The sequence below is a fragment of the Zea mays genome, chromosome 7 (assembly GCF_902167145.1).
Source record: "Zea mays cultivar B73 chromosome 7, Zm-B73-REFERENCE-NAM-5.0, whole genome shotgun sequence".
In the NCBI taxonomy this organism is placed as follows: domain Eukaryota; kingdom Viridiplantae; phylum Streptophyta; class Magnoliopsida; order Poales; family Poaceae; genus Zea; species Zea mays.
In genome coordinates, this window is record NC_050102.1 from 166,542,336 (window position 1) to 166,569,622 (window position 27,287).

At 45.5% G+C, this 27,287-nt stretch overlaps 1 protein-coding gene across 1 annotated transcript; it reads left to right on the forward strand.

Moving 5' to 3' along the window:
• The first annotated feature begins 23,393 nt into the window (after positions 1–23,393).
• Positions 23,394–25,430, forward strand: LOC100281490 (carbohydrate transporter/ sugar porter). Its single transcript, NM_001154408.2, has one exon. The coding sequence runs from the start codon at positions 23,458–23,460 to the stop codon at positions 25,072–25,074; it is 1,617 nt and encodes a 538-aa protein (NP_001147880.2). The 5' UTR covers positions 23,394–23,457; the 3' UTR covers positions 25,075–25,430.
• Positions 25,431–27,287: the final 1,857 nt, after the last annotated feature.

Sequence of the window (27,287 nt, forward strand, 5' to 3'; positions counted from 1 at the left end):
GTGCACAGATAGTCAGTCCTCACTGGCAGCCACGGGATTCTACCAAACCGTTTTGTCACCGGCCGATTCTCGCCACCGGTGTGCAATTAGTTAGAATAATATATCACGCAGCGGAGCATCCGAACCCGTGTGACTGATTACCCTTTGTTGGTCGATCAAATTCATTGGCGCTTCTGCACAAGCTGTAGTACGTACTAGCTTTCGGCTTCCGCAGTCGTCAAAACCAGAACCCAACCCACAGGCCACAGCCACGTACGGGGCAACAATAATGTACCTGCATAAGTCCAGAATACAGCTACTCCGAGATCCAGGGTACCAATTATGCAGCGCCCTTGTTGTCCTGTCGCGCGCACGGAACGCGACCGGTGTAGTAGTCTCTCGCGTAGTATTACGGATGTGGACGGTACCGTCCCTTTCCATCTCAGGCCTTGTTCGATGGAATATAATCCCATCATGGATTTAATCTAGGTATGGATTGGGTGAATCCATATCTCACACCCAATCCCATGGTGTGATTAAATCCATCAACAAATCCATGTGACTTTCAAAGCTAGTTATTCTTTTAATCCATGGATTCTAATGTAAACTTGTGCAATATCTCATGGATTTGTTCCATACGTAATGGGCTATGGATAGAATCCATGTCTTCCATAGTTTAAAAAATTCCCAAACCTTTGGGTTATATTCCATGATGGGTTTAACCGAATAAAAAAAATTAAGTAGTCATGGATTATTTTGGGGCATGGATTGAGGCATGGATTTAATTCCAATCCATGCTAGCGGGATTGGTGTAAACGAACAAAGCCTCACGTGGCGCACTGTTGGCGATCAGATTGGAGGTACTTGGTGGACAGGCGAGCAGAAGTGCGTCTCGAGCACTGGATGGAAAAAAAAAACCACAGAGCATCACACGCCGCCGCTGCTCATATACACACCATCTTTGTTGGTTTTTCAACAAAGAAACACGTTGAAGCAAAGCTTGGCACTTGATTTTTTTTCTTTCTTAAGTCCGTTGGTTTTGGATTAGTTACTCTTAAGTCCCGTTTGTTTCATTTCATTTTGAGGAATTGGAATCTTACTAATAGAATAGGTTATTTTTCTAGAATGTGACATTCCACCACTTTCCAAAATTATCATATAAGCCTATCTCAAATTTATGAGGTGAGAGATGGAAATTGATTCTATAGATTTACATGATATGTTTCTGATGTATAATTTATAGCATACTCTTTTACTTGCTTTGCTATAACATAAATACAGTATATAACTATCTCTCTCAAATAATTTAGAATAATATATAAATATATTATATATATAAATATATAAACTTAATTAGTTTTGTTTAAATTATAATTATTAAAATAAAATTTAATTCCAACGAAACAAACATGTTCGATTTGTCTTGTTTCTAGCTTGCTAGGCGTCACTCGACAGCTCCGCCTGTGGGAGAACCTCCACCTCCCCATCCGCGACTTCTGCCACCAGCGCCCGGCACATCAAGGCCCGTGCTCCAGGAACGATACCAACCGGAGCCTAGGCGATCGTGTGACGTAGAACGAAGCCAGCGATTGTTGACCGAGCTGGCAAGGGCCGGGATGCCTTGTTCTTGTGCCTGGAGCCCTGGACAGTGGATAGGGACATCGTTAGAAGAACCGGCATGGTACGGTGTGCATGCGCATGCATCAAGAGGTTGATGGTGACGATGCGATTCCATCAACCGGTCAAGCTAACAAATAGCACGATCATCCTAGTCCTAGACGTACTGTTACACAGTCTATGCTTGCAATTTTAGTGGGTGCCTAATGTGACCTCTGTTTGTTCGTTTACCACGGCTGTTCTTTCTGTATCCCAGGCTTCACCGCTCCAAGTTGCAAGAACGTACAGATAGAAAAACATATAGTGTTAGGACGGTGGATGAAAAAAAAGGAGACAAAAACTTTAACGTCGAAAAAAGTCTCCCAATGTGCAAGAGAGAAAAAAACACGGAAAAAGCAGATCTGTTATGTGGTGTAGTACATGGTACAAGGGAGCCTATTTATACAGACAAAGAAGATAAAAATAGATTTATATCATCTTATCCAACAAATCTCTCCTTGATGCTAAATCTTTAAAATTGTTTCCCCAAACACCACTAGGGTGCTAAATCTATTATGTGGTGTTAATCTTGCCTTCAGCAACAATATCACGAATGAAGTGGTACTTGATATCAATATGCTTGGTCTTCAATTCATACATGTCATTCTTGGCCAGACAAATAGCACTTTGACTATCACAACAAACCTTAATGATATTGTGAGCAACACCTAGTTCAGAAGGAGGACCTCACATCCAAATAGCTTCTTTAACCCCTTTAGTAGCTGAATTGGGAGACCGATTAATCAAATAACACGCGGTAGATGCAGCTTCTGCCCACAAACCATGCTTATCCCATAAACCAACATTAGAAAACATGCAACGAACACGCTCAACTACCGCCCACAAACCATTCTTATCACATAAACCAACGTTAAAAAGCATGCAACGAACACGCTCCAGAATAGTACGATTCATCCTTTCAGCAACTCCATTCTGCTTAGGAGTACCTAGAACTGTCTTGTGTCTAGCAAGACCATGATCAGCACACAGAAAATTAAACTCACTATTGCAAAATTCCAATCAATTGTCGGTTCTCAATTTCTTGATTTTTCTACCAGTCTGGTTTTCTACCAAAGATTTCCATTGCTTGAATGCAGTAAGAGCATCATTTTTATGCTTCGGAAAATAAATCCAGACTTTGCGAGAGAAATCATCAATAAAAGCGATCATATAATCACAACCTCCAATAGAAGAGTGAGGAGCCCGACCCTAAACATCAGAATGAATATAATCAAGAATACCTTTAGTGCAATGAGTGAATAAAGAGAAACGACTATCTTTTGTTTGCCAAATATATAATGTTCACAAAATTTTAATTTGCCACTATCATTTAAATAAACTCTCTTGTGCAAGAGATGCATAACTTTTTCACTCATATGCCCAACCGCATATGCCAAAGCTTGGTATTTAAAGTGCTGGATGCAATAGAAATAGTTGTGGTACCTGTAAATGTGCAACCTTGCAAATAATAGAGATTATAAGTGTAGTCTTTAACATAACACGGTTGCCTTGAAAAACCTTAAGAACACCATTATCAGCAGAAAATTTGAATCCCATTGCTTCTAAGGTGCCCACAGGAATAATATTTATTTTCATCTTAGGAACATAGCGAACATTAGTAAAGGTCTTGAATATGCCATCATGAACTTGCATATGAATAGAACCAATTCTAGAAATATTCATCACCAATAATAACATCACTATTATGAACATGAGAATAATTAGAAAACTGAAAGGGAAATGTGCCCTTGGGCCATTTCTAAATATTTTGGTGATTTAGTGTCCAACACAAGTGCCTAAGTGTAAAATGGTGGACAAAGTACAAATCAAGGATAAAGGTATGTTTCTCAGACTTAGTACATTGTTTTTTGGACTAATGTATTGTGTCTAAGTGCTGGAAACAGGAAAAATCCAATTGGAAATGTCTTGGATCGAGCAGCCAAGAATCTGCTCAGTCTGGGAGCACCGGACTATCCGGTGGTGCACCGGACAGTGTCCGGTGCGCCAGGCTGGCTCGAGCAAAGTGGCCGCTCTCGGGAATTCGCCGACGACGTACGGCTAAAATTCACCGGACTGTCCGGTGTGCACCGGACTGTCCGGTGAGCCAACGGTCGGTCGGGTCAACGGTCGGCCGCGCGATCTGCGCGGGACACGTGGCCGAGCCAACGACTAGAAGAGGGCACCGGACTGTCCGGTGTGCACCGGACATGTCCGGTGCGCCAACGGCTCTCTGGCTGCCAACGGTCGGCTGCGCCGTTTAAGGAAAGAAATCGGGCACCGGACAGTGTCCGGTGTGCACCGGACTGTCCGGTGCGCCAGACGACAGAAGGCAAGAATGGCCTTCCAGATTTGCTCTCAACGGCTCCTAGCTGCCTTGGGGCTATAAAAGGGACCCCTAGGCGCATGGAGGAGAAAACCAAGCATCCTTTGAGCATTATTGATCACTCACACTTCATTCTTGCGCACTTGTTCGACATTATAGTGATTTGAGCTCCGTTCTAGTGTGCTAGTCTCTTGAGCTCAAGTCTGGGTTTTGTGTGTGCGTATTCGCTGTGATCTTTGTGTCGTGTGTGAATTGCTAATCCTTCCCTTGCTCCGTGATTCTTTGTGAACATCTTTTGTAAGGGCGAGAGGCTCCAAGCTGTGGAGATTCCTCGCAAGCAGGATTAAGAAAAGCAAAGCAACACCGTGGTATTCAAGTTGGTCTTTGGACCGCTTGAGAGGGGTTGATTACAACCCTCGTCCGTTGGGACGCCACAACGTGGAGTAGGCAAGCGTTGGTCTTGGCCGAACCACGGGGTAACCACTGTGCCATCTCTATGATTGATATCTCTTGGTTATTGTGTTGTGTTGAGATCCTTCTCTAGCCACTTGGCAAATTACTGTGCTAACAATTAACCAAGTTTTGTGGCTTAAGTTTTTGAAGTTCTACAGGATCACCTATTCACCCCCCTCTAGGTGCTCTCAATTGGTATCGGAGCCGTTCTCTTCAAGAAAGGGACTAACCGCCCGAAGAGATGGATCCTAAAGGCAAGGGGATGGTGATCAACGACAAGGAGAAGGAGTCCTTTGTCAACGAGCCCAATGATGACAGGCCCACCGACTCAGGCTCGGGCCACAAAAGAAAAGACGGAAGGAAGAAGAAGACAAGGCGCATCAAAGAAATTGTCTACTACGACAGCGACGAATCTTCCTCCTCCCAAAAGGACGACGACGACTACGATAGACGAAAGACGGTTAACTCAAACTTTTCTTTCGATTATTCGCGCATCCCGCATAGCTCAAATGCTTAATTGCTCCCCATTCCACTTGGCAAGCCCCCTCACTTTGATGGAGAGGACTACGGATTTTGGAGCCACAAAATGCGTACTCACCTGTTTTCTCTCCATCCAAGCATTTGGGAGATTGTGGAAAGTGGAATGAAATTTGATAGCTCGGATAGCCCTGTGTTTATTAATGAACAGATTCATAAAAATGCACAAGCTACTACTGTGTTGCTAGCCTCTTTGTGCAGGGACGAGTATCACAAGGTGAGCGGCTTGGACAATGCCAAGCAGATCTGGGACACCCTCAAGATCTCTCATGAGGGGAACGACGTCACCTTGCTCACCAAAATGGAGTTGGTGGAGGGCGAGCTTGGACGGTTCGCGATGATAAGGGGCGAGGAGCCAACCCAAACATACAACCGGCTCAAGACCCTTATCAACAAAATAAGGAGCTACAGGAGCACGCGATGGACGGACCACGACGTCGTCTGCCTAATGCTAAGGTCATTTACCGTTCTTGATCCTCATTTGGTGAACAATATACGTGAAAATCCCAGGTACACCAAGATGTCGCCCGAAGAAGTTCTTGGGAAGTTCGTAAGCGGGCGAATGATGATCAAGGAGGCAAGATACGTGGACGACGCGTTGAACGGTCCTATTCATGAGCCTCAACCCATTGCTCTCAAGGCAACAAGGAGCAAGGAGGCGCTACCAAGCAAGGTGGCGCAGGTTGAGGCGGCCAGGCTCAATGATGAGGAGATGGCCCTCATCATTAAGCGCTTCAAGATGGCGCTTAAAGGTCGCAAGGGGCAGCCAAGCAAGACCAAAGCCAAGGGGAAGCGCTCATGCTTCAAATGCGGTAAGCTTGGTCATTTTATTGCTAACTGTCCCGACAATGATAGTGATCAGGACCAAGGGAACAAGAGGGAGAAAAAGAAGCATTACAAGAAGGCCAAGGGCGAGGCACATATCGGTAAGGAGTGGGATTCGGATTGTTCCTCCTCCGACTCTGACAATGAAGGACTCGCCGCCACCGCCTTCAACAAGTCATTCCTCTTCCCCAACGAGCGTCACACTTGCCTCATGGCAAGAGAAAAGAAAGTAAGCACTCATACTAGTACTTATGATTCTTCAAGTGAGGATGAGTCTAGTGATGATGATGAGATAGATTACTCATGCTTATTCAAGGGATTAGATAGAACCAAGGTAGACAAAATTAATGAATTAATTGATGCCTTGAATGACAAGAATATGCTTTTAGAAAAACAAGAGGATTTGTTGTACGAAGAACATGATAAAGTTGTAGAAGCACAGAAATCTCTTGCTCTAGAAATTAAGAGGAATGAAATGCTCTCTAGTGAATTATCTTCTTGTCATGAAACTATTGCTACGTTAAAAAGTTTTAATGATGATTTACATGCTAAACTAGAAGTAGCTAATAAATCTAATTCGTGTGTAGAAATTGTTGAAACTTGTAATAGGTGTAAAGATTTTGACATTGATGCTTGTAGTGATCATTTAGTTTCAATTTCCAAATTAAATGAGGAATTAGCTAGTCTTAATGCCCAACTTAAAACTAGCAAGAATGAATTTGACAAGCTAAAATTTGCAAGGGATGCCTACACGATTGGTAGACATCCCTCAATTAAGGATGGACTTGGCTACAAGAGGGAAGCCAAGAACTTGACAAGCCATAAGGCTCCCATCTCCGCCAAGGAGAAAGGGAAGGCCCCTATGGCTAGTAGTGTGCAAAAGAACCATGCCTTTATGTACTATGATAGGAGACAATCTAGAAATGGTTATAGGAGTTGTAATGCATATAATGCCTTTGATTCTCATGCCATGTTTGCTTCTAGTTCTTCTTATGTGCATGATAGAAATGTTGGTAGGAGAAATGTTGTTCATAATATGCCTAGGAGAAATGTTGTTAATGCTCCTAGGAAAGTTAATGAACCTTCTACAATATATCATGCTTTAAATGCTTCGTTTGCTATTTGTAGAAAGGATAGGAAGATAGTTGCTAGAAAATTAGGGGCAAGATGCAAGGGAGACAAAACTTGCATTTGGATCCCTAAGGATATTTGTGCTAACCTTGCAGGACCCAACATGAGTTGGGTACCTAAGACCCAAGCCTAAATTTGCCTTGCAGGTTTATGCATCCGGGGGTTCAAGCTGGATTATCGACAGCGGATGCACAAATCATATGACGGGGGAGAAGAAGATGTTCACCTCCTACGTCAGGAATAAAGATTCCCAAGATTCAATAATATTCGGTGATGGGAATCAAGGCAAGGTAAAAGGGTTAGGTAAAATTTCAATCTCAAATGAGCACTCTATCTCTAATGTGTTTTTAGTAGAGTCTCTTGGATATAATTTGCTATCTGTTAGTCAATTATGCAATATGGGATATAACTGTCTATTTACAAATGTAGATGTGTCTGTCTTTAGAAGATGTGACGGTTCACTAGCTTTTAAAGGTGTACTAGACGGCAAACTTTACTTAGTTGATTTTGCAAAAGAAGAGGCCGGTCTAGATGCATGCTTAATGGCTAAGACTTGCATGGGCTGGTTGTGGCATCGCCGCCTAGCACATGTGGGAATGAAGAACCTCCACAAACTTCTAAAGGGAGAACACGTGATAGGTCTAACCAATGTTCGTTTCGAAAAAGATAGACCTTGTGCAGCTTGTCAAGCAGGTAAACAAGTGGGAGGAGCACATCACAGCAAGAATGTGATGACCACGTCAAGACCTCTGGAGCTGCTGCATATGGACCTCTTCGGACCCGTCGTCTATCTGAGCATAGGAGGAAGTAAGTATGGTCTAGTTATTGTTGATGACTTTTCCCGCTTCACTTGGGTGTTCTTTTTGCAGGATAAGTCTGAAACACAAGGGACCCTCAAGCGCTTCCTAAGGAGAGCTCAAAATGAGTTTGAGCTCAAGGTGAAGAAGATAAGGAGCGACAACGGGTCCGAATCCAAGAACCTTCAAGTGGAGGAGTTCCTTGAGGAGGAAGGGATCAAGCACGAGTTCTCCGCTCCCTACACACCTCAGCAAAATGGTGTGGTAGAGAGGAAGAACAGGACGCTCATAGATATGGCGAGGACTATCCTTGGAGAGTTCAAGACCCCCGAGTGCTTCTGGTCGGAAGCCGTGAACACGGCTTGCCACGCCATCAACAGGGTCTACCTTCACCGCATCCTCAAGAAGACTTCATATGAGCTGCTGACTGGTAACTGAAAGGGAAATGTGCCCTTGGGCCATTTCTAAGTATTTTGGTGATTGAGTGCCAACACAGGTGCTTAAATGTGAATCTATACCCATGGATGGACAAAGTGCAAATCAAGAGTAAAGGTATGTTTCTAAGCCTTAGTACATTGTTTTGAAGACTAATGTATCGTGTCTAAGTGCTTGAAACAGGAGAAATCGAGTCAGAGAAAAGTTGGCTGTGTACAGCCAAAAGGCTGTTCGGTCTAGAGCACCGGACTGTCCGGTGGTGCACCGGACAGTGTCCGGTGGTGCACCGGACAGTGTCCGGTGCGCCAGGCTGCCTCGAGCGAAGTGGCCGCTCTCGGGAATTCACCGACGGCGTACGGCTAAAATTCACCGGACTGTCCGGTGTGCACCGGACTGTCCGGTGAGCCAACGGTCAGCCGGGCCAACGGTCGGCCGCGGAATCCGCGCGCGACACGTGGCCGAGCCAACGGTCGGAAGGGGGCACCGGACTGTCCGGTGTGCACCGGACATGTCCGGTGCGCCAACGGCTCCCAGATCTGCAACGGTCGACTGCGCTGTTTAAGGAAGGAAATCGGGCACCGGACAGTGTCCGGTGTGCACCGGACTGTCCGGTGCGCCCGACGACAGAAGGCAAGGATGGCCTTCCAGATTTGTTCTCAACGGCTCCTAGCTGCCTTGGGGCTATAAAAGGGACCCCTAGGCGCATGGAGAAGGATACCAAGCATTCCTACAACATTCCTAAGCACCAAGACATCGATTCCACGCATTTGGTTCATTGTGATAGCATCTAGAGCTCTTGTTGAGTTGTGGACTCATTGAGTTGTGTTGCGAGCTCTTGTTGCGACTTGTGTGTGTGCTGTTGCTCTGATTTTGAGTCTTGTGTGCGTTGCTAGTTTCTCCCTTACTCCGTATTTCTTTGTGAATCTTAAGTGTAAGGGCGAGAGGCTCCAAGTTATGGAGATTCCTCGCAAACGGGATATTGAAAGACAAAGCAAAACACCGTGGTATTCAAGTTGGTCTTTGGACCACTTGAGAGGGGTTGATTGCAACCCTCGTCCGTTGGGACGCCACAACGTGGAGTAGGCAAGCGTTGGTCTTGGCCGAACCACGGGATAAACCACTGTGTCATCTCTGTGTTTGATCTCTTGTGGTATTGTGTTTTGTTGAGACTCCTTTCTAGCCACTTGGCAATCATTGTGCTAACACTTAACAAGTTTTTGTGGCTATAAGTTTAAGTTTTTACAGGATCACCTATTCACCCCCCCTCTAGGTGCTCTCAATTGGTATCAGAGCCGTTCTCTTCAAGAAAGGGACTAACCGCCCGAAGAGATGGATCCTAAGGGGAAGGGAATCATGATCAACGATAAGGAGAAGGAGTCCTTCGTCAACGAGCCCAAAGATGACAAGCCTACCGACACCGGCTCGGGCCATAGACGGAAGGAAGGGAAGAAGAAGAAGACAAGGCGCATCAAGGAGATCGTCTACTACGACGACAGCGACGAATCTTCCTCTTCCCAAAAGGACAATGACGACAACGACTATGATAAACAAAAGACGGTTAACTCAAACTTTTCTTTTGATTATTCGCGCATTCCGCATAGCTCAAATGCTCATTTGCTCCCCATTCCACTTGGCAAGCCTCCTCACTTTGATGGAGAGGACTACGGATTTTGGAGTCACAAAATGCGTACTCACCTATTTTCTCTCCATCCAAGCATTTGGGAGATTGTGGAAAGTGGAATGAAATTTGATAGCTCAGATAGCCCTTCGTTTATTAATGAACAGATCCATAAAAATGCACAAGCTACTACTGTGTTGCTAGCCTCTTTGTGCAGGGACGAGTATCACAAGGTGAGCGGCTTGGACAATGCCAAGCAGATTTGGGACACCCTCAAGATCTCTCATGAGGGGAATGATGTCACCTTACTCACCAAGATGGAGTTGGTGGAGGGCGAGCTCGGACGATTCGCGATGATAAGGGGCGAGGAGCCGACACAAACATACAACCGGCTCAAGATCCTTATCAACAAAATAAGGAGCTACGGAAGCACGCGATGGACGGATCACGACGTCGTCCGCCTAATGCTAAGGTCATTTACCGTTCTTGATCCTCACTTGGTAAACAATATTCGTGAAAATCCTAGGTACATCAAGATGTCGCCCGAAGAAATTCTTGGAAAATTTGTAAGCGGGCGAATGATGATCAAAGAAGCAAGGTACGTGGACGACGCGTTGAATGGCCCAATCCATGAGCCTCAACCCATTGCTCTCAAGGCAACAAGGAGCAAGGAGGCGCTACCCAGCAAGGTGGCGCAAATTGAGGCGGCCGGTCTTAATGATGAAGAGATGGCCCTCATCATCAAAAGATTCAAGACGGCGCTAAAGGGTCGCAAGGGACAGCCAAGCAAGACTAAGACCAAGGGAAAGCGATCATGCTTCAAATGCGGTAAGCTTGGTCATTTTATTGCTAACTGTCCCGACAATGATAGTGACCAGGAACACGGGAGAAAGAGGGAAAAGAAGAAGCATTACAAGAAGGCCAAGGGCGAGGCACATATCGGAAAGGAGTGGGATTCGGATTGCTCCTCCTCCGACTCCGACAATGAAGGACTCGCCGCCACTGCCTTCAACAAGTCATCTCTCTTCCCCAACGAGCGTCACACATGCCTTATGGCAAGGGAGAAGAAGGTATGTAATCAAAACAATGTCACTTATGATTCTTCCAGTGATGATGAGTCTAGTGATGATGAAATAGATTACTCTAGTTTGTTCAAAGGATTGGATAGAACTAAAATAGATAAAATTAATGAATTGATTGATGCCTTGAATGAAAAAGATAGACTCTTAGAAAAACAAGAGGACCTTTTGTATGAAGAGCATGACAAATTTGTAGAGGCACAAAAATCTTATGCTTTAGAAGTTAAAAGAAATGAAGTGCTTTCTAGTGAACTATCTTCTTGTCATGAAACCATTGCTACTTTAAAGAATGTTAATGATGACTTAAATGCTAAACTAGAAGTAGCTAGTAAATCTAATTCTTGTGTAGAACATGTTGAGATTTGCACTAGGTGTAAAGATTTCGATGTTGATGCTTGTAGCGATCATTTAGTTTCAATTTCCAAATTAACTGAGGAATTGGCTAGTCTTAATGCCCAACTTAAGACTAGCAAGAATGAATTTGATAAACTAAAATTTGCAAGGGATGCCTACACGATCGGTAGACACCCCTCAATTAAGGATGGACTTGGCTTCAAGAGGGAAGCCAAGAACTTAACAAGCCATAAGGCTCCCATTCCCGCTAAAGAGAAAGGGAAGGCCCCTATGGCTACTAGTGCTAAAAAGAACCATGCCTTTTTGTATCATGATAGGAGACAAACTAGAAATGCCTATAGGAGTTATAATGCTTACGATGATTTTTCTCATGCTATGTTTGCTCCTAGTTCTTCATATGTGCATGATAGAAATGTTGGTAGAAGGAATGTTGTTCATAATATGCCTAGGAGAGATGTTGTTAATGTTTCTAGGAAAGTCAATGAACCTTCTACAATATATCATGCTTTGAATGCTTCCTTTGCAATTTGTAGAAAGGATAGAAAGGTGATTGCTAGGAAGTTAGGGGCAAAATGCAAGGGTGATAAAACTTGCATTTGGATCCCTAAGGAAATTGTGACTAACCTTGTAGGACCCAACAAGAGTTGGGTACCTAAGTCCCAAGCCTAAATTTGCCTTGCAGGTTTATGCATCCGGGGGTTCAAGCTGGATTATTGATAGCGGATGCACAAACCATATGACGGGGGAGAAGAAGATGTTCACCTCCTACGTCAAGAATAAGGATTCCCATGATTCAATTATATTCGGTGATGGGAATCAAGGCAAGGTAAAAGGGTTAGGTAAAATTGCAATTTCTAATGAGCACTCTATCTCTAATGTGTTTTTAGTAGAGTCTCTTGGATATAATTTGCTATCTGTTAGTCAATTATGCAACATGGGGTATAACTGTCTATTTACAAATGTAGATGTGTCTGTCTTTAGAAGAAGTGATGGTTCACTAGCTTTTAAGGGTGTATTAGACGGCAAACTTTATTTAGTTGATTTTGCAAAAGAAGAGGCCGGTCTAGATGCATGCTTAATGGCTAAGACTTGCATGGGCTGGCTGTGGCATCGCCGCTTAGCACATGTGGGGATGAAGAACCTCCACAAGCTTCTAAAGGGAGAACACGTGATAGGTCTAACCAATGTTCATTTCGAAAAAGATAGACCTTGTGCAGCTTGTCAAGCAGGGAAACAGGTGGGAGGCTCTCATCACACCAAAAATGTGATGACAACATCAAGACCCCTGGAGCTGCTACATATGGACCTCTTCGGACCCGTCGCCTATCTGAGCATAGGAGGAAGTAAGTATGGTTTAGTTATTGTTGATGACTTTTCCCGCTTCACTTGGGTATTCTTTTTGCAGGATAAGTCTGAAACCCAAGGGACCCTCAAGCGCTTCCTCAGGAGAGCTCAAAATGAGTTTGAGCTCAAGGTGAAGAAGATAAGAAGCGACAACGGGTCCGAGTTCAAGAACCTTCAAGTGGAGGAGTTCCTTGAGGAGGAAGGGATCAAGCACGAGTTCTCCGATCCCTACACACCACAGCAAAATGGTGTGGTAGAGAGGAAGAACAGGACGCTAATCGATATGGCGAGGACGATGCTTGGAGAATTCAAGACCCCCGAGTGTTTCTGGTCGGAAGCCGTGAACACGGCTTGCCACGCCATCAACAGGGTCTACCTTCATCGCCTCCTCAAGAAGACGTCCTATGAGCTTCTAACCGGTAACAAACCCAATGTATCTTACTTTCGTGTATTTGGGAGCAAATGCTACATTCTAGTGAAGAAGGGTAGAAATTCTAAGTTTGCTCCCAAAGCTGTAGAAGGGTTTTTGTTAGGTTATGACTCAAATACAAAGGCGTATAGAGTCTTCAACAAATCATCGGGTTTGGTTGAAGTCTCTAGCGACGTTGTATTTGATGAGACTAATGGCTCTCCAAGAGAGCAAGTTGTTGATTGTGATGATGTAGATGAAGAAGATGTTCCGACGGCAGCTATACGAACCATGGCGTTTGGAGAAGTGCGGCCACAGGAACAAGATCAACCTTCTTCCTCAACAACGGTGCACCCCCCAACTCAAGACGATGAACAGGTTCATCAAAAGGAGGCGTGTGATCAAGGGGGAGCACAAGATGATCACGTGATGGAGGAAGAAGCGCAACCGACACCTCCAACCCAAGTTCGAGCGATGATTCAAAGGGATCATCCTGTCGATCAAATTCTGGGTGATATTAGCAAGGGAGTAACTACTCGATCTCGATTAGTTAATTTTTGTGAGCATTACTCCTTTGTCTCTTCTATTGAGCCTTTCAGGGTAGAAGAGGCCTTGCTAGATCCGGACTGGGTGTTGGCCATGCAGGAGGAACTCAACAACTTCAAGCGCAATGAAGTTTGGACACTGGTGCCTCGTCCCAAGCAAAACATTGTGGGAACCAAGTGGGTGTTCCGCAACAAACAGGACGAGCACGGAGTGGTGACGAGGAACAAGGTTTGACTTGTGGCAAAAGGTTATGCCCAAGTCACAGGTTTGGACTTTGAGGAGACGTTTGCTCCTGTGGCTAGGCTAGAATCAATTCGTATCTTGCTAGCATATGCCGCTCACCATTCTTTCAGGTTGTACCAAATGGATGTGAAGAGCGCTTTCCTCAACGGGCCAATCAAGGAGGAGGTGTACGTGGAGCAACCCCCTGGTTTCGAGGATGAACGGTACCCCGACCATGTGTGTAAGCTCTCTAAGGCGCTCTATGGACTTAAGCAAGCCCCAAGAGCATGGTATGAATGCCTTAGAGACTTTCTAATTGTTAATGCTTTCAAGGTTGGGAAAGCCGATCCAACTCTTTTTACTAAGACATGTGATGGTGATTTGTTTGTGTGCCAAATTTATGTCGATGACATAATATTTGGTTCTACTAACCAAAAGTCTTGTGAAGAGTTTAGCAGGGTGATGACGCAGAAATTCGAGATGTCGATGATGGGCGAGTTGAACTACTTCCTTGGGTTCCAAGTGAAGCAACTCAAGGACGACACCTTCATCTCCCAAACGAAGTACACGCAAGATCTGCTAAAGCGGTTTGGGATGAAGGACGCCAAGCCCGCAAAGACTCCGATGGGGACCGACGGACACATCGACCTCAACAAAGGAGGTAAGTCCGTTGATCAAAAAGCATACCGGTCAATGATAGGGTCGTTACTTTATTTATGTGCTAGTAGACCGGATATTATGCTTAGCGTATGCATGTGTGCTAGATTTCAATCCGATCCTAAGGAGTGTCACTTAGTGGCGGTGAAGCGAATTCTAAGATATTTGGTTGCTACGCCTTGCTTCGGGCTCTGGTATCCAAAAGGGTCTACCTTTGACTTGGTTGGATACTCAGATTCCGACTATGCTGGATGTAAGGTCGATAGGAAGAGTACATCGGGGACGTGCCAATTCTTAGGAAGGTCCCTGGTGTCGTGGAACTCTAAGAAACAAACTTCCGTTGCCCTATCCACCGCTGAGGCCGAGTATGTTGCCGCAGGACAGTGTTGCGCGCAACTACTTTGGATGAGGCAAACCCTCCGGGACTTTGGCTACAATCTGAGCAAAGTCCCACTCCTATGTGACAATGAGAATGCTATCCGCATGGCGGAAAATCCTGTTGAGCACAGCCGCACAAAGCACATAGACATCCGGCATCACTTTTTGAGAGACCACCAGCAAAAGGGAGATATCGAAGTGTTTCATGTTAGCACCGAGAACCAGCTAGCCGATATCTTTACCAAGCCTCTAGATGAGAAGACCTTTTGCAGGTTGCGTAGTGAGCTAAATGTCTTAGATTCGCGGAACTTGGATTGATTTGTAGCATACATGTGTTTATGCCTTTGATCATATTCCTTATGCATTTTGTTGCTTAATAATGGTGCTCAAGTTGTACAAACACTCCCTGGACCTCACAAGTCCGTTGCAAAGTGATGCACATGTTTAGGGGGAGATGTGTTACAACTTGACCCTTTGAGACTAACCCTGTGCTTGAGTTTGATGCTTTAGTCTTAAAGAAGGATTGAAAGGGAAAAGGTGGACTTGGACCATGCAAGACTTCCACTGCACTCCGATGAAAAGAGTAACTTTTCCAAGTTCATCTTTATACTCTTATTGCCTATTTGCTCTTAGTTGAAGATTTTGGTGAGGCAATGGGGTTAAAGGGCCAAGATTGATCCCGTTTTGGTGCTTGATGCCAAAGGGGGAGAAAATAAAGGCCAAAGTGATAAATGGATCAGCTACCACTTGAGAGTTTTTGAAAACAGTAGAATAGAGCTTTTGGTTTGTCAAATCTCTTTTGTTGTCTCTTTTGTCAAAAGTTGGCCTCTTGTGGGGAGAAGTGTTGATTATGGGAAAAAGGGGGAGTTTTTTGAAATCTTTCTTTTGGAATGACTCTCTTTATGCTTCAACATGTGTGTTTGACTTAGAGATAGAGATTTGAGTTTGATTTGCAAAAACAAACCAAGTGGTGGCAAAGGATGATCCATATATGCCAAAATTGAATCAAAATAAATTTGAGTTTTATTTGAAGTGATATTGCACTTGTTCTAGTTGCTTTATGTTGTGTTGGCATAAATCACCAAAAAGGGGGAGATTGAAAGGGAAATGTGCCCTTGGGCCATTTCTAAGTATTTTGGTGATTGAGTGCCAACACAGGTGCTTAAATGTGAATCTATACCCATGGATGGACAAAGTGCAAATCAAGAGTAAAGGTATGTTTCTAAGCCTTAGTACATTGTTTTGAAGACTAATGTATCGTGTCTAAGTGCTTGAAACAGGAGAAATCGAGTCAGAGAAAAGTTGGCTGTGTACAGGCAAAAGGCTGTTCGGTCTGGAGCACCGGACTGTCCGGTGGTGCACCGGACAGTGTCCGGTGCGCCAGGCTGCCTCGAGCGAAGTGGCCGCTCTCGGGAATTCACCGACGGCGTACGACTAAAATTCACCGGACTGTCCGGTGTGCACCGGACTGTCCGGTGAGCCAACGGTCAGCCGGGCCAACGGTCGGCCGCGGAATCCGCGCGCGACACGTGGCCGAGCCAACGGTCGGAAGGGGGCACCGGACTGTCCGGTGTGCACCGGACATGTCCGGTGCGCCAACGGCTCCCAGATCTGCAACGGTCGACTGCGCTGTTTAAGGAAGGAAATCGGGCACCGGACAGTGTCCGGTGTGCACCGGACTGTCCGGTGCGCCCGACGACAGAAGGCAAGTATGGCCTTCCAGATTTGTTCTCAATGGCTCCTAGCTGCCTTGGGGCTATAAAAGGGACCCCTAGGCGCATGGAGAAGGATACCAAGCATTCCTACAACATTCCTAAGCACCAAGACATCGATTCCACGCATTTGGTTCATTGTGATAGCATCTAGAGCTCTTGTTGAGTTGTGGACTCATTGAGTTGTGTTGCGACTTGTGTGCGTGCTGTTGCTCTGATTTTGAGTCTTGTGTGCATTGCTAGTTTCTCCCTTACTCCGTATTTCTTTGTGAATCTTAAGGGCTTGTTCGTTTTGAAGTGGATTGAGGGGGATTGGAGGGGATTAAATCCCCTCCTATACAAATTTGTATAGGAGAGGATTTAATCCCCTCCAATCCCCCTCAATCCACTCCAAAACGAACAAGCCCTAAGTGTAAGGGCGAGAGGCTCCAAGTTGTGGAGATTCCTCGCAAACGGGATATTGAAAGACAAAGCAAAACACCGTGGTATTCAAGTTGGTCTTTGGACCACTTGAGAGGGGTTGATTGCAACCCTCGTCCGTTGGGACGCCACAACGTGGAGTAGGCAAGCGTTGGTCTTGGCCGAACCACGGGATAAACCACTGTGTCATCTCTGTGTTTGATCTCTTGTGGTATTGTGTTTTGTTGAGACTCCTTTCTAGCCACTTGGCAATCATTGTGCTAACACTTAACAAGTTTTTGTGGCTATAAGTTTAAGTTTTTACAGGATCACCTATTCACCCCCCCTCTAGGTGCTCTCAGTAACAAACCCAATGTATCGTACTTTCGTGTTTTTGGGAGTAAATGCTACGTTCTAGTGAAGAAGGGTAGGAATTCCAAATTTGCTCCCAAAGCCGTAGAAGGGTTTTTATTAGGTTATGATTCAAATACAAAGGCGTATAGGGTCTTCAACAAATCATCGGGTTTGGTTGAAGTCTCTAGCGACGTTGTATTTGATGAGACTAATGGCTCTCCAAGAGAGCAAGTTGTTGATCTTGATGATGTAGATGAAGAAGACGTTCCAACGACCGCGATACGCACCATGGCGATTGGAGATGTACGGCCTCAGGAACATTTGGAGCAAGATCAACCGTCTTCCTCAACTATGGTGCATCCCCCAACCCAGGATGACGAACAGGTACCTCAAGTGGAGGTGCATGATCAAGGGGGAGCACAGGATGTTCAAGAGGAAGAAGCACCTCAGGCACCTCCAACCCAAGTTCGAGCGACGATTCAAAGGGATCATCCCGTCGACCAGATATTGGGTGATATTAGCAAGGGAGTAACTACTCGTTCAAGATTAGTTAATTTTTGTGAGCATTACTCTTTTGTCTCTTCTATTGAGCCTTTCAGGGTAGAAGAGGCCTTGCTAGATCCGGACTGGGTGTTGGCCATGCAGGAGGAGCTCAACAACTTCAAGCGCAATGAAGTTTGGACACTGGTGCCTCGTCCCAAGCAAAATGTTGTGGGAACCAAGTGGGTGTTCCGCAACAAACAGGACGAGCACGGGGTGGTGACGAGGAACAAGGCTCGACTTGTGGCAAAAGGGTATGCCCAAGTCGCAGGTTTGGACTTTGAGGAGACTTTTGCTCCTGTGGCTAGGCTAGAATCAATTCGTATCTTGCTAGCATATGCCGCTCACCATTCTTTCAGATTGTACCAAATGGATGTGAAGAGCGCTTTCCTCAACGGGCCGATCAAGGAGGAGGTGTACGTGGAGCAACCCCCTGGCTTCGAGGATGAACGGTACCCCGACCACATGTGTAAGCTCTCTAAGGCGCTCTATGGACTTAAGCAAGCCCCAAGAGCATGGTATGAATGCCTTAGAGACTTTTTAATTGCTAATGCTTTCAAGGTTGGGAAAGCCGATCCAACTCTTTTTACTAAGACTTGCGATGGTGATCTTTTTGTGTGCCAAATTTATGTCGATGACATAATATTTGGTTCTACTAACCAAAAGTCTTGTGAAGAGTTTAGCAGGGTGATGACGCAGAAATTCGAGATGTCGATGATGGGCGAGTTGAACTACTTCCTTGGGTTCCAAGTGAAGCAACTCAAGGACGGCACCTTCATCTCCCAAACGAAGTACACGCAAGATTTGCTAAAGAGGTTTGGGATGAAGGAAGCCAAGCCCGCAAAAACGCCGATGGGAACCGACGGACACACCGACCTCAACAAAGGAGGTAAGTCCGTTGATCAAAAAGCATACCGGTCCATGATAGGTTCTTTGCTTTATTTATGTGCTAGTAGACCGGATATTATGCTTAGCGTATGCATGTGTGCTAGATTTCAATCCGATCCTAAGGAGTGTCACTTAGTGGCTGTGATGCGAATTCTTAGATATTTAGTCGCTACGCCTTGCTTCGGGATCTGGTATCCAAAGGGGTCTAACTTTGACTTGATTGGGTACTCGGATTCCGACTATGCTGGATGTAAGGTCGATAGGAAGAGTACATCGGGGACGTGCCAATTCTTAGGAAGGTCCCTGGTGTCATGGAACTCTAAGAAACAAACCTCCGTTGCCCTATCCACCGCTGAGGCCGAGTACGTTGCTGCAGGACAGTGTTGTGCGCAACTACTTTGGATGAGGCAAACCCTCAGGGACTTTGGCTACAATCTGAGCAAAGTCCCACTCCTATGTGACAATGAGAGTGCTATCCGAATAGCGGAAAATCCTGTTGAGCACAGCCGCACAAAGCACATTGACATCCGACATCACTTTTTGAGAGACCACCAGCAAAAGGGGGATATCGAAGTGTTTCATGTTAGCACCGAGAACCAGCTAGCCGATATCTTTACCAAACCTCTAGATGAGAAGACCTTTTGCAGGCTGCGTAGTGAGCTCAATATCTTAGATTCGCGGAACTTGGATTGAAATGTAGCATACATGTGTTTATGCCTTTGATCATGTTCATTCTGCATCTTGTTGCTTATTGTGGTGCTCAAGTTGTATAAACACTCCCTGGACCTCACAAGTCCTGTTTGCAAGTGATGCACATATTTAGGGGGAGCTGTGCTACAACTTGACCCTTTGAAACTAACCATGTACTTGAGTTTGGTTGTTTTAGTCTCCAAGGAGAATTGAAAGGGAAAAGGTGGACTTGGACCATGCAAGACTTCCACTGCACTCCGATGAAAAGAGTAACTTCTCCAAGTTCATCTTTATACTCTTATTGCCTTTGTGTTCTTATTTGAAGATTTTGGTGAGGCAATAGGGTTGAAGGGCCAAGATTGATCCCGTTTTGGTGCTTGATGCCAAAGGGGGAGAAAATAAAGGCCAAAGCAATAGATGGATCAGCTATCACTTGAGAAATTTTGAAAATAGTAGAATAGAGCTTTTTTGTTCGGTCAAAACTCTTTTACTGTCTATCCTGTCAAAAGTTGGCTTCTTGTGGGGAGAAATGCTGATTATGGGAAAAAGGGGAGTTTTTGAAATCTTGAATCAATTTCTCTTGGAACAACTCTCTTTATGTCTCAACATATGTGTTTGACTTAGAGATAGAAATTTGAGTTTGATTTGCAAAAACAAACCAAGTGGTGGCAAAGAGTGATCCATATATGTCAAATTTGAATCAAACCAATTTGAGTTCTTATTTGAATTGATTTTGTATTTGTTCTACTTGCTTCATATTATGTTGGCATAAATCACCAAAAAGGGGGAGATTGAAAGGGAAATGTGCCCTTAGGCCATTTCTAAATATTTTGGTGATTTAGTGTCCAACACAAGTGCCTAAGTGTAAAATGGTGGACAAAGTACAAATCAAGGATAAAGGTATGTTTCTCAGACTTAGTACATTGTTTTTTGGACTAATGTATTGTGTCTAAGTGCTGGAAACAGGAAAAATCCAATTGGAAATGTCTTGGATCGAGCAGACAAGAATCTGCTCAGTCTGGGAGCACCGGACTGTCCGGTGGTGCACCGGACAGTGTCCGGTGCGCCAGGCTGGCTCGAGCGAAGTGGCCGCTCTCGGGAATTCGCCGACGACGTACGGCTAAAATTCACCGGACTGTCCGGTGTGCACCGGACTGTCCGGTGAGCCAACGGTCGGTCGGGCCAACGGTCGGCCGCGCGATCTGCGCGGGACACGTGGCCGAGCCAACGGCTAGAAGAGGGCACCAGACTGTCCGGTGTGCACCGGACATGTCCGGTGCGCCAACGGCTCTCTGGCTGCCAACGGTCGGCTGCGCCGTTTAAGGAAAGAAATCGGGCACCGGACAGTGTCCGGTGTGCACCGGACTGTCCGGTGCGCCAGACGACAGAAGGCAAGAATGGCCTTCCAGATTTGCTCTCAACGGCTCCTAGCTGCCTTGGGGCTATAAAAGGGACCCCTAGGCGCATGGAGGAGAAAACCAAGCATCCTTTGAGCATTATTGATCACTCACACTTCATTCTTGCGCACTTGTTCGACATTCTAGTGATTTGAGCTCCGTTCTAGTGTGCTAGTCTCTTGAGCTCAAGTCTGGGTTTTGTGTGTGCGTATTCGCTGTGATCTTTGTGTCGTGTGTGAATTGCTAATCCTTCCCTTGCTCCGTGATTCTTTGTGAACATCTTTTGTAAGGGCGAGAGGCTCCAAGCTGTGGAGATTCCTCGCAAGCAGGATTAAGAAAAGCAAAGCAACACCGTGGTATTCAAGTTGGTCTTTGGACCGCTTGAGAGGGGTTGATTGCAACCCTCGTCCATTGGGACGCCACAACGTGGAGTAGGCAAGCGTTGGTCTTGGCCGAACCACGGGGTAACCACTGTGCCATCTCTGTGATTGATATCTCTTGGTTATTGTGTTGTGTTGAGATCCTTCTCTAGTCACTTGGCAAATTACCGTGCTAACAATTAACCAAATTTTGTGGCTTAAGTTTTTGAAGTTCTACAGGATCACCTATTCACCCCCCCTCTAGGTGCTCTCAAAAACCACTCTCGATGTGAGCAAATGTGAAAAGAGCAAGCTAAATCAATAACCCAACTCATACGCTTTTCATCATTAGAAGTGATCATAAGAACTTCTCCACCATCACTATTTTCAACAATACTAGCCTCAACAGATGATTTATCAGATTCCTTTTTTCTTTTCCCTTTCTTCCTCATTTTTCAAGTTAGGACACTAGGAGATCACATGATTATTAGCTTTGCAATAACGACAAAAGGTGTTGGATTTATGATCCCTTGACTTAGACCTTGATTTAGGTTTATTTGAACTGTTCACTTGTCGAGTTCTACCTCGAACAATAAAACCTTCACCCTCAGACTCAAAATGAGAATCAACATCAATATTTTCCTTAGACAATAAATTTGACTTAACATTCTCAAATGTCAATGAAGTATTCTTTCCATAAAGCATAATTTTTTAAAAAGCATAATTTTTTAAAATGCTTAAAAGTAGGGGCAACGAGACTACCAACAAAAGTGCCTTAGCTTAACCATCTATCTTCACATCCAGACTCTCAAGGTCGACACAAATAGAATTAAATTCATTGAGATGTGATTGAATAGATGTACCTTCCGCCATACAAATAGTATAAAGACGCCTTTTGAGACGAAGCTTATTAGCAAGTCTCTTGGTCATGTATATCTCCTTCAATTTCTTCCATAATTCTGCTGCTGCAGACTTTGCATTCACTACTTCGCACAAAACATCAAGAGATAAACTGAGCTGCATGGCCAACAAAGCTTTTTCGTCAAGATCCTCCCATTTATCATCATCCATATCAGCAGGTCGCGCTTGAAACGTCTTTCGCACACATAACTGAGTAAAAACAACATTCATCTGAATCTGCCAAATAGCAAAATTGATTTTGCCATCAAATTTCGGAATATTAAGTTTAGTCAACATTATAATCTGAAATAAAAATCCTAACAAAACATAAATTTGCATGCAATTTAGTGAATACACTTACGGGGCGTTTGGATCTCTTCATTTTAAAGGAATTGGAATTCATTCAATAAAGTAACTTATTTAGTTTGGAATTTGGCATTCCACCACTTTCCAAAGTTCAGATATAAGCCTATCTCAAATTCATAGGGTGGGGGATAGAAAATGATTTTATGCATAATTAGAATTTGTTTCTAATATGTAACTTACATGACACTCTTCGTTCTACTCCTCTATAGTAAAAATGTAGCAAATAAATATATAGGACATCTTGCTAATAATAATATATAAATATATTTTGTATAAAAGTGAATTAGCTTAATTGGTATATGACTAAATTATTATTATTAGAATGGAATTCAATTCCAGTGATCCAAACGGGACGTTAGCGAAAGAATAACAAATCAATTTCTTCTTTGCTCACGCAATCGTGCACAGTAACTTCATGTGATGATGATTTCTTGGCGTGAGAATTCCTGGCCGTGACCACACTGGCACTTCACCTCAAATCGCAGGGGTTATGATAGGACCTATCACGTCAGATTGCAGGGGCTCCAATAGCCCTTGGCGACTCGAGAGACCCGCAGACCAGCGTAGGTCGTGATGAAGCAGGACGCGGGACCCACTGGAGAGTGGAGACAGCCCTGTATGAGCGCGCCACGCAGGAGAATGGAGATGAAACGATGCGGAGATCGATCTGATCTGACAAGACGAATAACCGGCGGCGGCGACTTCCACACGCAACGAAGAATTGGCGGCGGCGGCTGCGAGGAATTGAAAATTGTGTCTAACCACAGCTCTCTATATAACAATTGTTATAATCATGGATGAAAAAAAATAAGACACAGAGTTTAATATGTAAAAAACTCTCCCAACGTGGAGAAAAAAAACCCACATTAAACTCTGTATCTTTTTTTCTCGTCTCGGATCCTAACATATAGAACCAGCAAAACAAGGCGAATTGGCAAACCCAACCCTGCTAGGTACCAAAACTACAGCTTAACGCCCCTGAACAAGCAAGCTGCGAATCTCCTGCTGCCCATATAAATACTGCTTCCGGCACCGTCTCTGACCTGCAGCTTACGAGCATCCAATAGCAGTAGCAGAGACAAAGCGCACACACACACACAATCGTGCCAATGGCCGACACGGCCGACGCCCCGCTCCTGACAAGCCACGGGCAGGCCAAGCAGCTGGCCAAGGCGCCGTCCATCGACGACACCATCGAGACGTACATCGGCGCGACCGGTTCCATGCAGCTGCTCAAGGCCGTCCTGCTGGCATTCGCGTGGGCCTTCGACGCGCAGCAGGTGTTCATCTCCGTGTTCACGGACGCGGAGCCGCAGTGGCACTGCACGGGCGCCTCGGCGTCCTGCAAGCCGGCCGCACCCCCGGCCTCGCCGTGCGCGCTCCCCTCCGGCGCGTGGGCGTGGGACCGGCCGGCCCACACGACGGTGGTCTCCGAGTGGGCGCTCAAGTGCGCCGGCCCGGCGCCGGCGCTCGTCTCGCTCCCGGCGTCGTCCTTCTTCGCCGGCTGCCTGGCGGGCGGGTTCCTGCTCACCACGCTCGCGGACTCGCTCCTCGGGCGCAGGAAGATGCTGCTCACGTCCCTGGTGTCCATGTCCGTCGCCGGCGTGCTCACCGCGTTCGCGCCCAACGTGTGGGCGTACGCCGCGCTGCGGTTCGTGTGCGGGTTCGGCCGGTCCATGGTGGGCACGTGCACGCTGGTCCTGTCCACGGAGCTCGTCGGGAAGAGGTGGCGCGAGACGGTGAGCATGGCCGGCTTCATCTTCTTCACCGTCGGCTTCCTGTCCCTCCCGGCGCTCGGCTACACGTTACGCGAGGCGTCGTGGCGGAGCATGTACCTCTGGACGTCCGTGCCTTCGCTCTGCTACTCCGTCCTGCTCTACTTCCTCGCCCAGGAGTCGCCGCGGTGGCTGCTGGTGCGCGGCAGGAAGCAGGACGCCATGGAGACGCTGCGGCAGATCGCCTCGCTCAATGGCAACAGCATCACGTCCAGCTTCTCCATGCTGCACGCGTGCAACATGCAGGAGGACGACGGGGCCGCCGGCGGAGCCGCCGGCGTGTTCTCCACGATGCGGGCGATGTGGGAGCGGCCGTGGGCGCTGCGGAGGCTGGCGGCGATCATGACCGCCAGCTTCGGCGTCGGCATGGTCTACTACGGCATGCCGCTCAACGTCGGCAGCCTGGGAACCAACCTGTACCTGAGCGTCACGTACAACGCTTTAGCCGAGCTGCCGTCGGCCATCCTGTCGTTGATCTTCATCGGCAGGGTCAACCGGCGGAGCTCTGTCGTCGCGCTTACTGTGGCGGCAGGTGCCTTCAGTCTCGCGTGCGTCGTCATCCCAGAGGGCTCGGCGGCGCGAATGGCGGCCGAGTTGCTCTCCTTCTTCTCGACCATCACGGCGTTCAACCTCATCCTGATCTACTCCATCGAGCTGTTCCCGACGTCCGTGCGCAACTCTGCGGTGGGGCTGGTGCGGCAGGCGCTGGTGCTGGGCGGCGTGGTGGCACCTGTGCTCGTCGCGCTCGGCCGCGAACGGAGCTTCTGGTCCTTCGGCGTGTTCGGGCTCTGCATCGGATGTTTGGGGCTCTTTGCCGCCTGCCTCCCCGAGACGAGGGGGCGGAGCATGTCGGACACCATGGAGGAGGAGGAGCACAAGGAGGCCGCCGCCGCGGCTTGCACCGGCGCAACCGACATTGCCACGAAGGATGATACCGACCTGCTCGTGTAGCGGTGAGATGCTGGTTCGGCGGCGCTGCTAGATATGCCTAGGCTAGGCGCTGTACAGGTACAGCTAGCAGGTCAATCACGAAGCTGTCAGCCTCCATCTATCCGGTCTTGTACCGCTGCCGCCAAGTTGATGCATATAATTCAGAACCAGCTGTGGAGTCCGACTGTCCGAGTGTCTGCATATAGTTCAAAGTCTAGGGCCACATTCACTGAAGCAGATCTCGATGCATATCGGCGAACATTAACTGCTGAAGTGCTGAAGCACATGTACATTGACGAAGCAATACGCCAATACGGAAGTGTCGTTGGCGGCAAAAAAACAAAAAAACAGACAGTACAAAACATGACTTAATTTTTACATACTCCCTCCGATTTTCTATTAGTTATCGTTTAGCACAACGATACGGTCTCCAAAATATAACTCAAAATATAACTTTGACCAATGTTTTTTTGTTAAAATACAAATGAACTCTTAATACATTTATACTTTTATAAAAGTACGTTTTATGACAAATTATTGCATATAAATATTAGGTTCCAAAACTAAATAACAAAATAGTTATTTGTAGTCAAAATTTTATAAGTTTGACTCGAACCTTATACAAAACGACAACTAATAGGACACCGGAGGGAGTAGTTTCTATACTTACCAAATAATATAAATATTACACGTAAAAAACATAATACCAACATATTTTTAAATAATCTTTATTTACTCTTATTATCTTCCCATTACATCTTTTTTATATCTAGATTCCCGTGCAGACATGATTTCTGTCTAATAAACTATTTTGTCAACTACAATGTCACACCACTATTTTGCTTAGTTGACGATCTAATTAACATGGATAGAAACCATCTAGTATTTAAATTGAAAGTGTCTCTAACCGTTCTCATGTAGTCAAGTATGATTGTAGCTAAACTTGATCTAAACCAACCCATATGCCACAACACATTGATGGTTTATTTCTCACATATGCCCTATAACTCGGCCATGGTAGCATAAACAGTGAGATGAGCTAGAGTCGGCGAAGCCAAAACAAGATGTTTTTGGTAGCTCATAGTTGATTTTGAGGAAGAGATAAAAAATAGAGTTGGTCATAATAAGTGAATAATATTGTCAGAGTAATTGTGGTGGTTAGGACTGGGCAAACAAAACTCGTAACCCAATAACCAAACTCGAAATACCCGAACGCAAATCAAAAATACCCGGAACCTGGTTTTTATTTGGGAATTTTGGATGACCACTTGTAAAATCCGAACTTATTTCTAGTTAATTGGGGTAACACCTTTCGGTACCTAAAATAGCCGAAACCCGAATTTTATTTGGTAATTTCGGGTAGTCGCATGTAAAACTCAACTTATTTCGGGTAATTCGGGTACCGCCCAATACCCAAAGTATAACTTTCACTTGTCATGTAATCATATCATTATTAATTATTAATTTTCAGTTATGTATGGTAAACATTAATATTTTCTAATAGATAAAAATGATAAAAAAAGGACCAAGAAGGTACGGCTGAAAACTAATGCACGTACGGCTCGTGCATGCTTCAGTTCGCCTTCCCTCACCATACGATTTGTAGCTCGTGGTAGCTCCTCCAATTAAACAGCAACGATCGAGTTGGAGGGGCGTCGTCGCTCATTCGCTCGACCATATCAACGCTCGAGCCAGCAAGGGGAACCACCGATCGAGATCCCTGGCTGGCTGGTAGATGAGTAAGTCAAGCAAGATCTCTCTTTATTGGCCTATTGGCCCAAACTCTACATGTTGCAGCATTTGTGTGCCGCCAGACCTGCATGAAATTTGCATATATATTTATGTGCATGTATATATTATTATTCACGCTATGATTTTATACTGATTTAGTATGGTGTATGTGTTTTTATAAAGTTGACATAATAATTCGGATAGTTCGGGGTACCTGAATCCTGAACCCGAATTTTCAAGTAATATAAAATCTGTTACAATTTCAGGTAACAATTTTTAAAACTCAAAATTTAAATTATCTGAATTATCTGTTCTGAAAATTTTAAGTAACCAAAGCATCCATCCCTAGTGGTAGTAGTAGTTGTAGCTATATATATTGTACACTGTCTTATCAGTGGTATTCTCGTCCGAAAAGAATACACCTCAGTCTATCAAAACTTTACATCGTGTTTGGTTAGAGGCATTGAACGGTCCGGAGTCATCCGAACCTACATCCGAGCCTA

What these genes read in the sequence shown, in the direction of transcription:
- LOC100281490 (NM_001154408.2), top strand. Translation starts at nt 23,458, where the DNA reads ATGGCCGACACGGCCGACGCCCCGCTCCTGACAAGCCACGGGCAGGCC.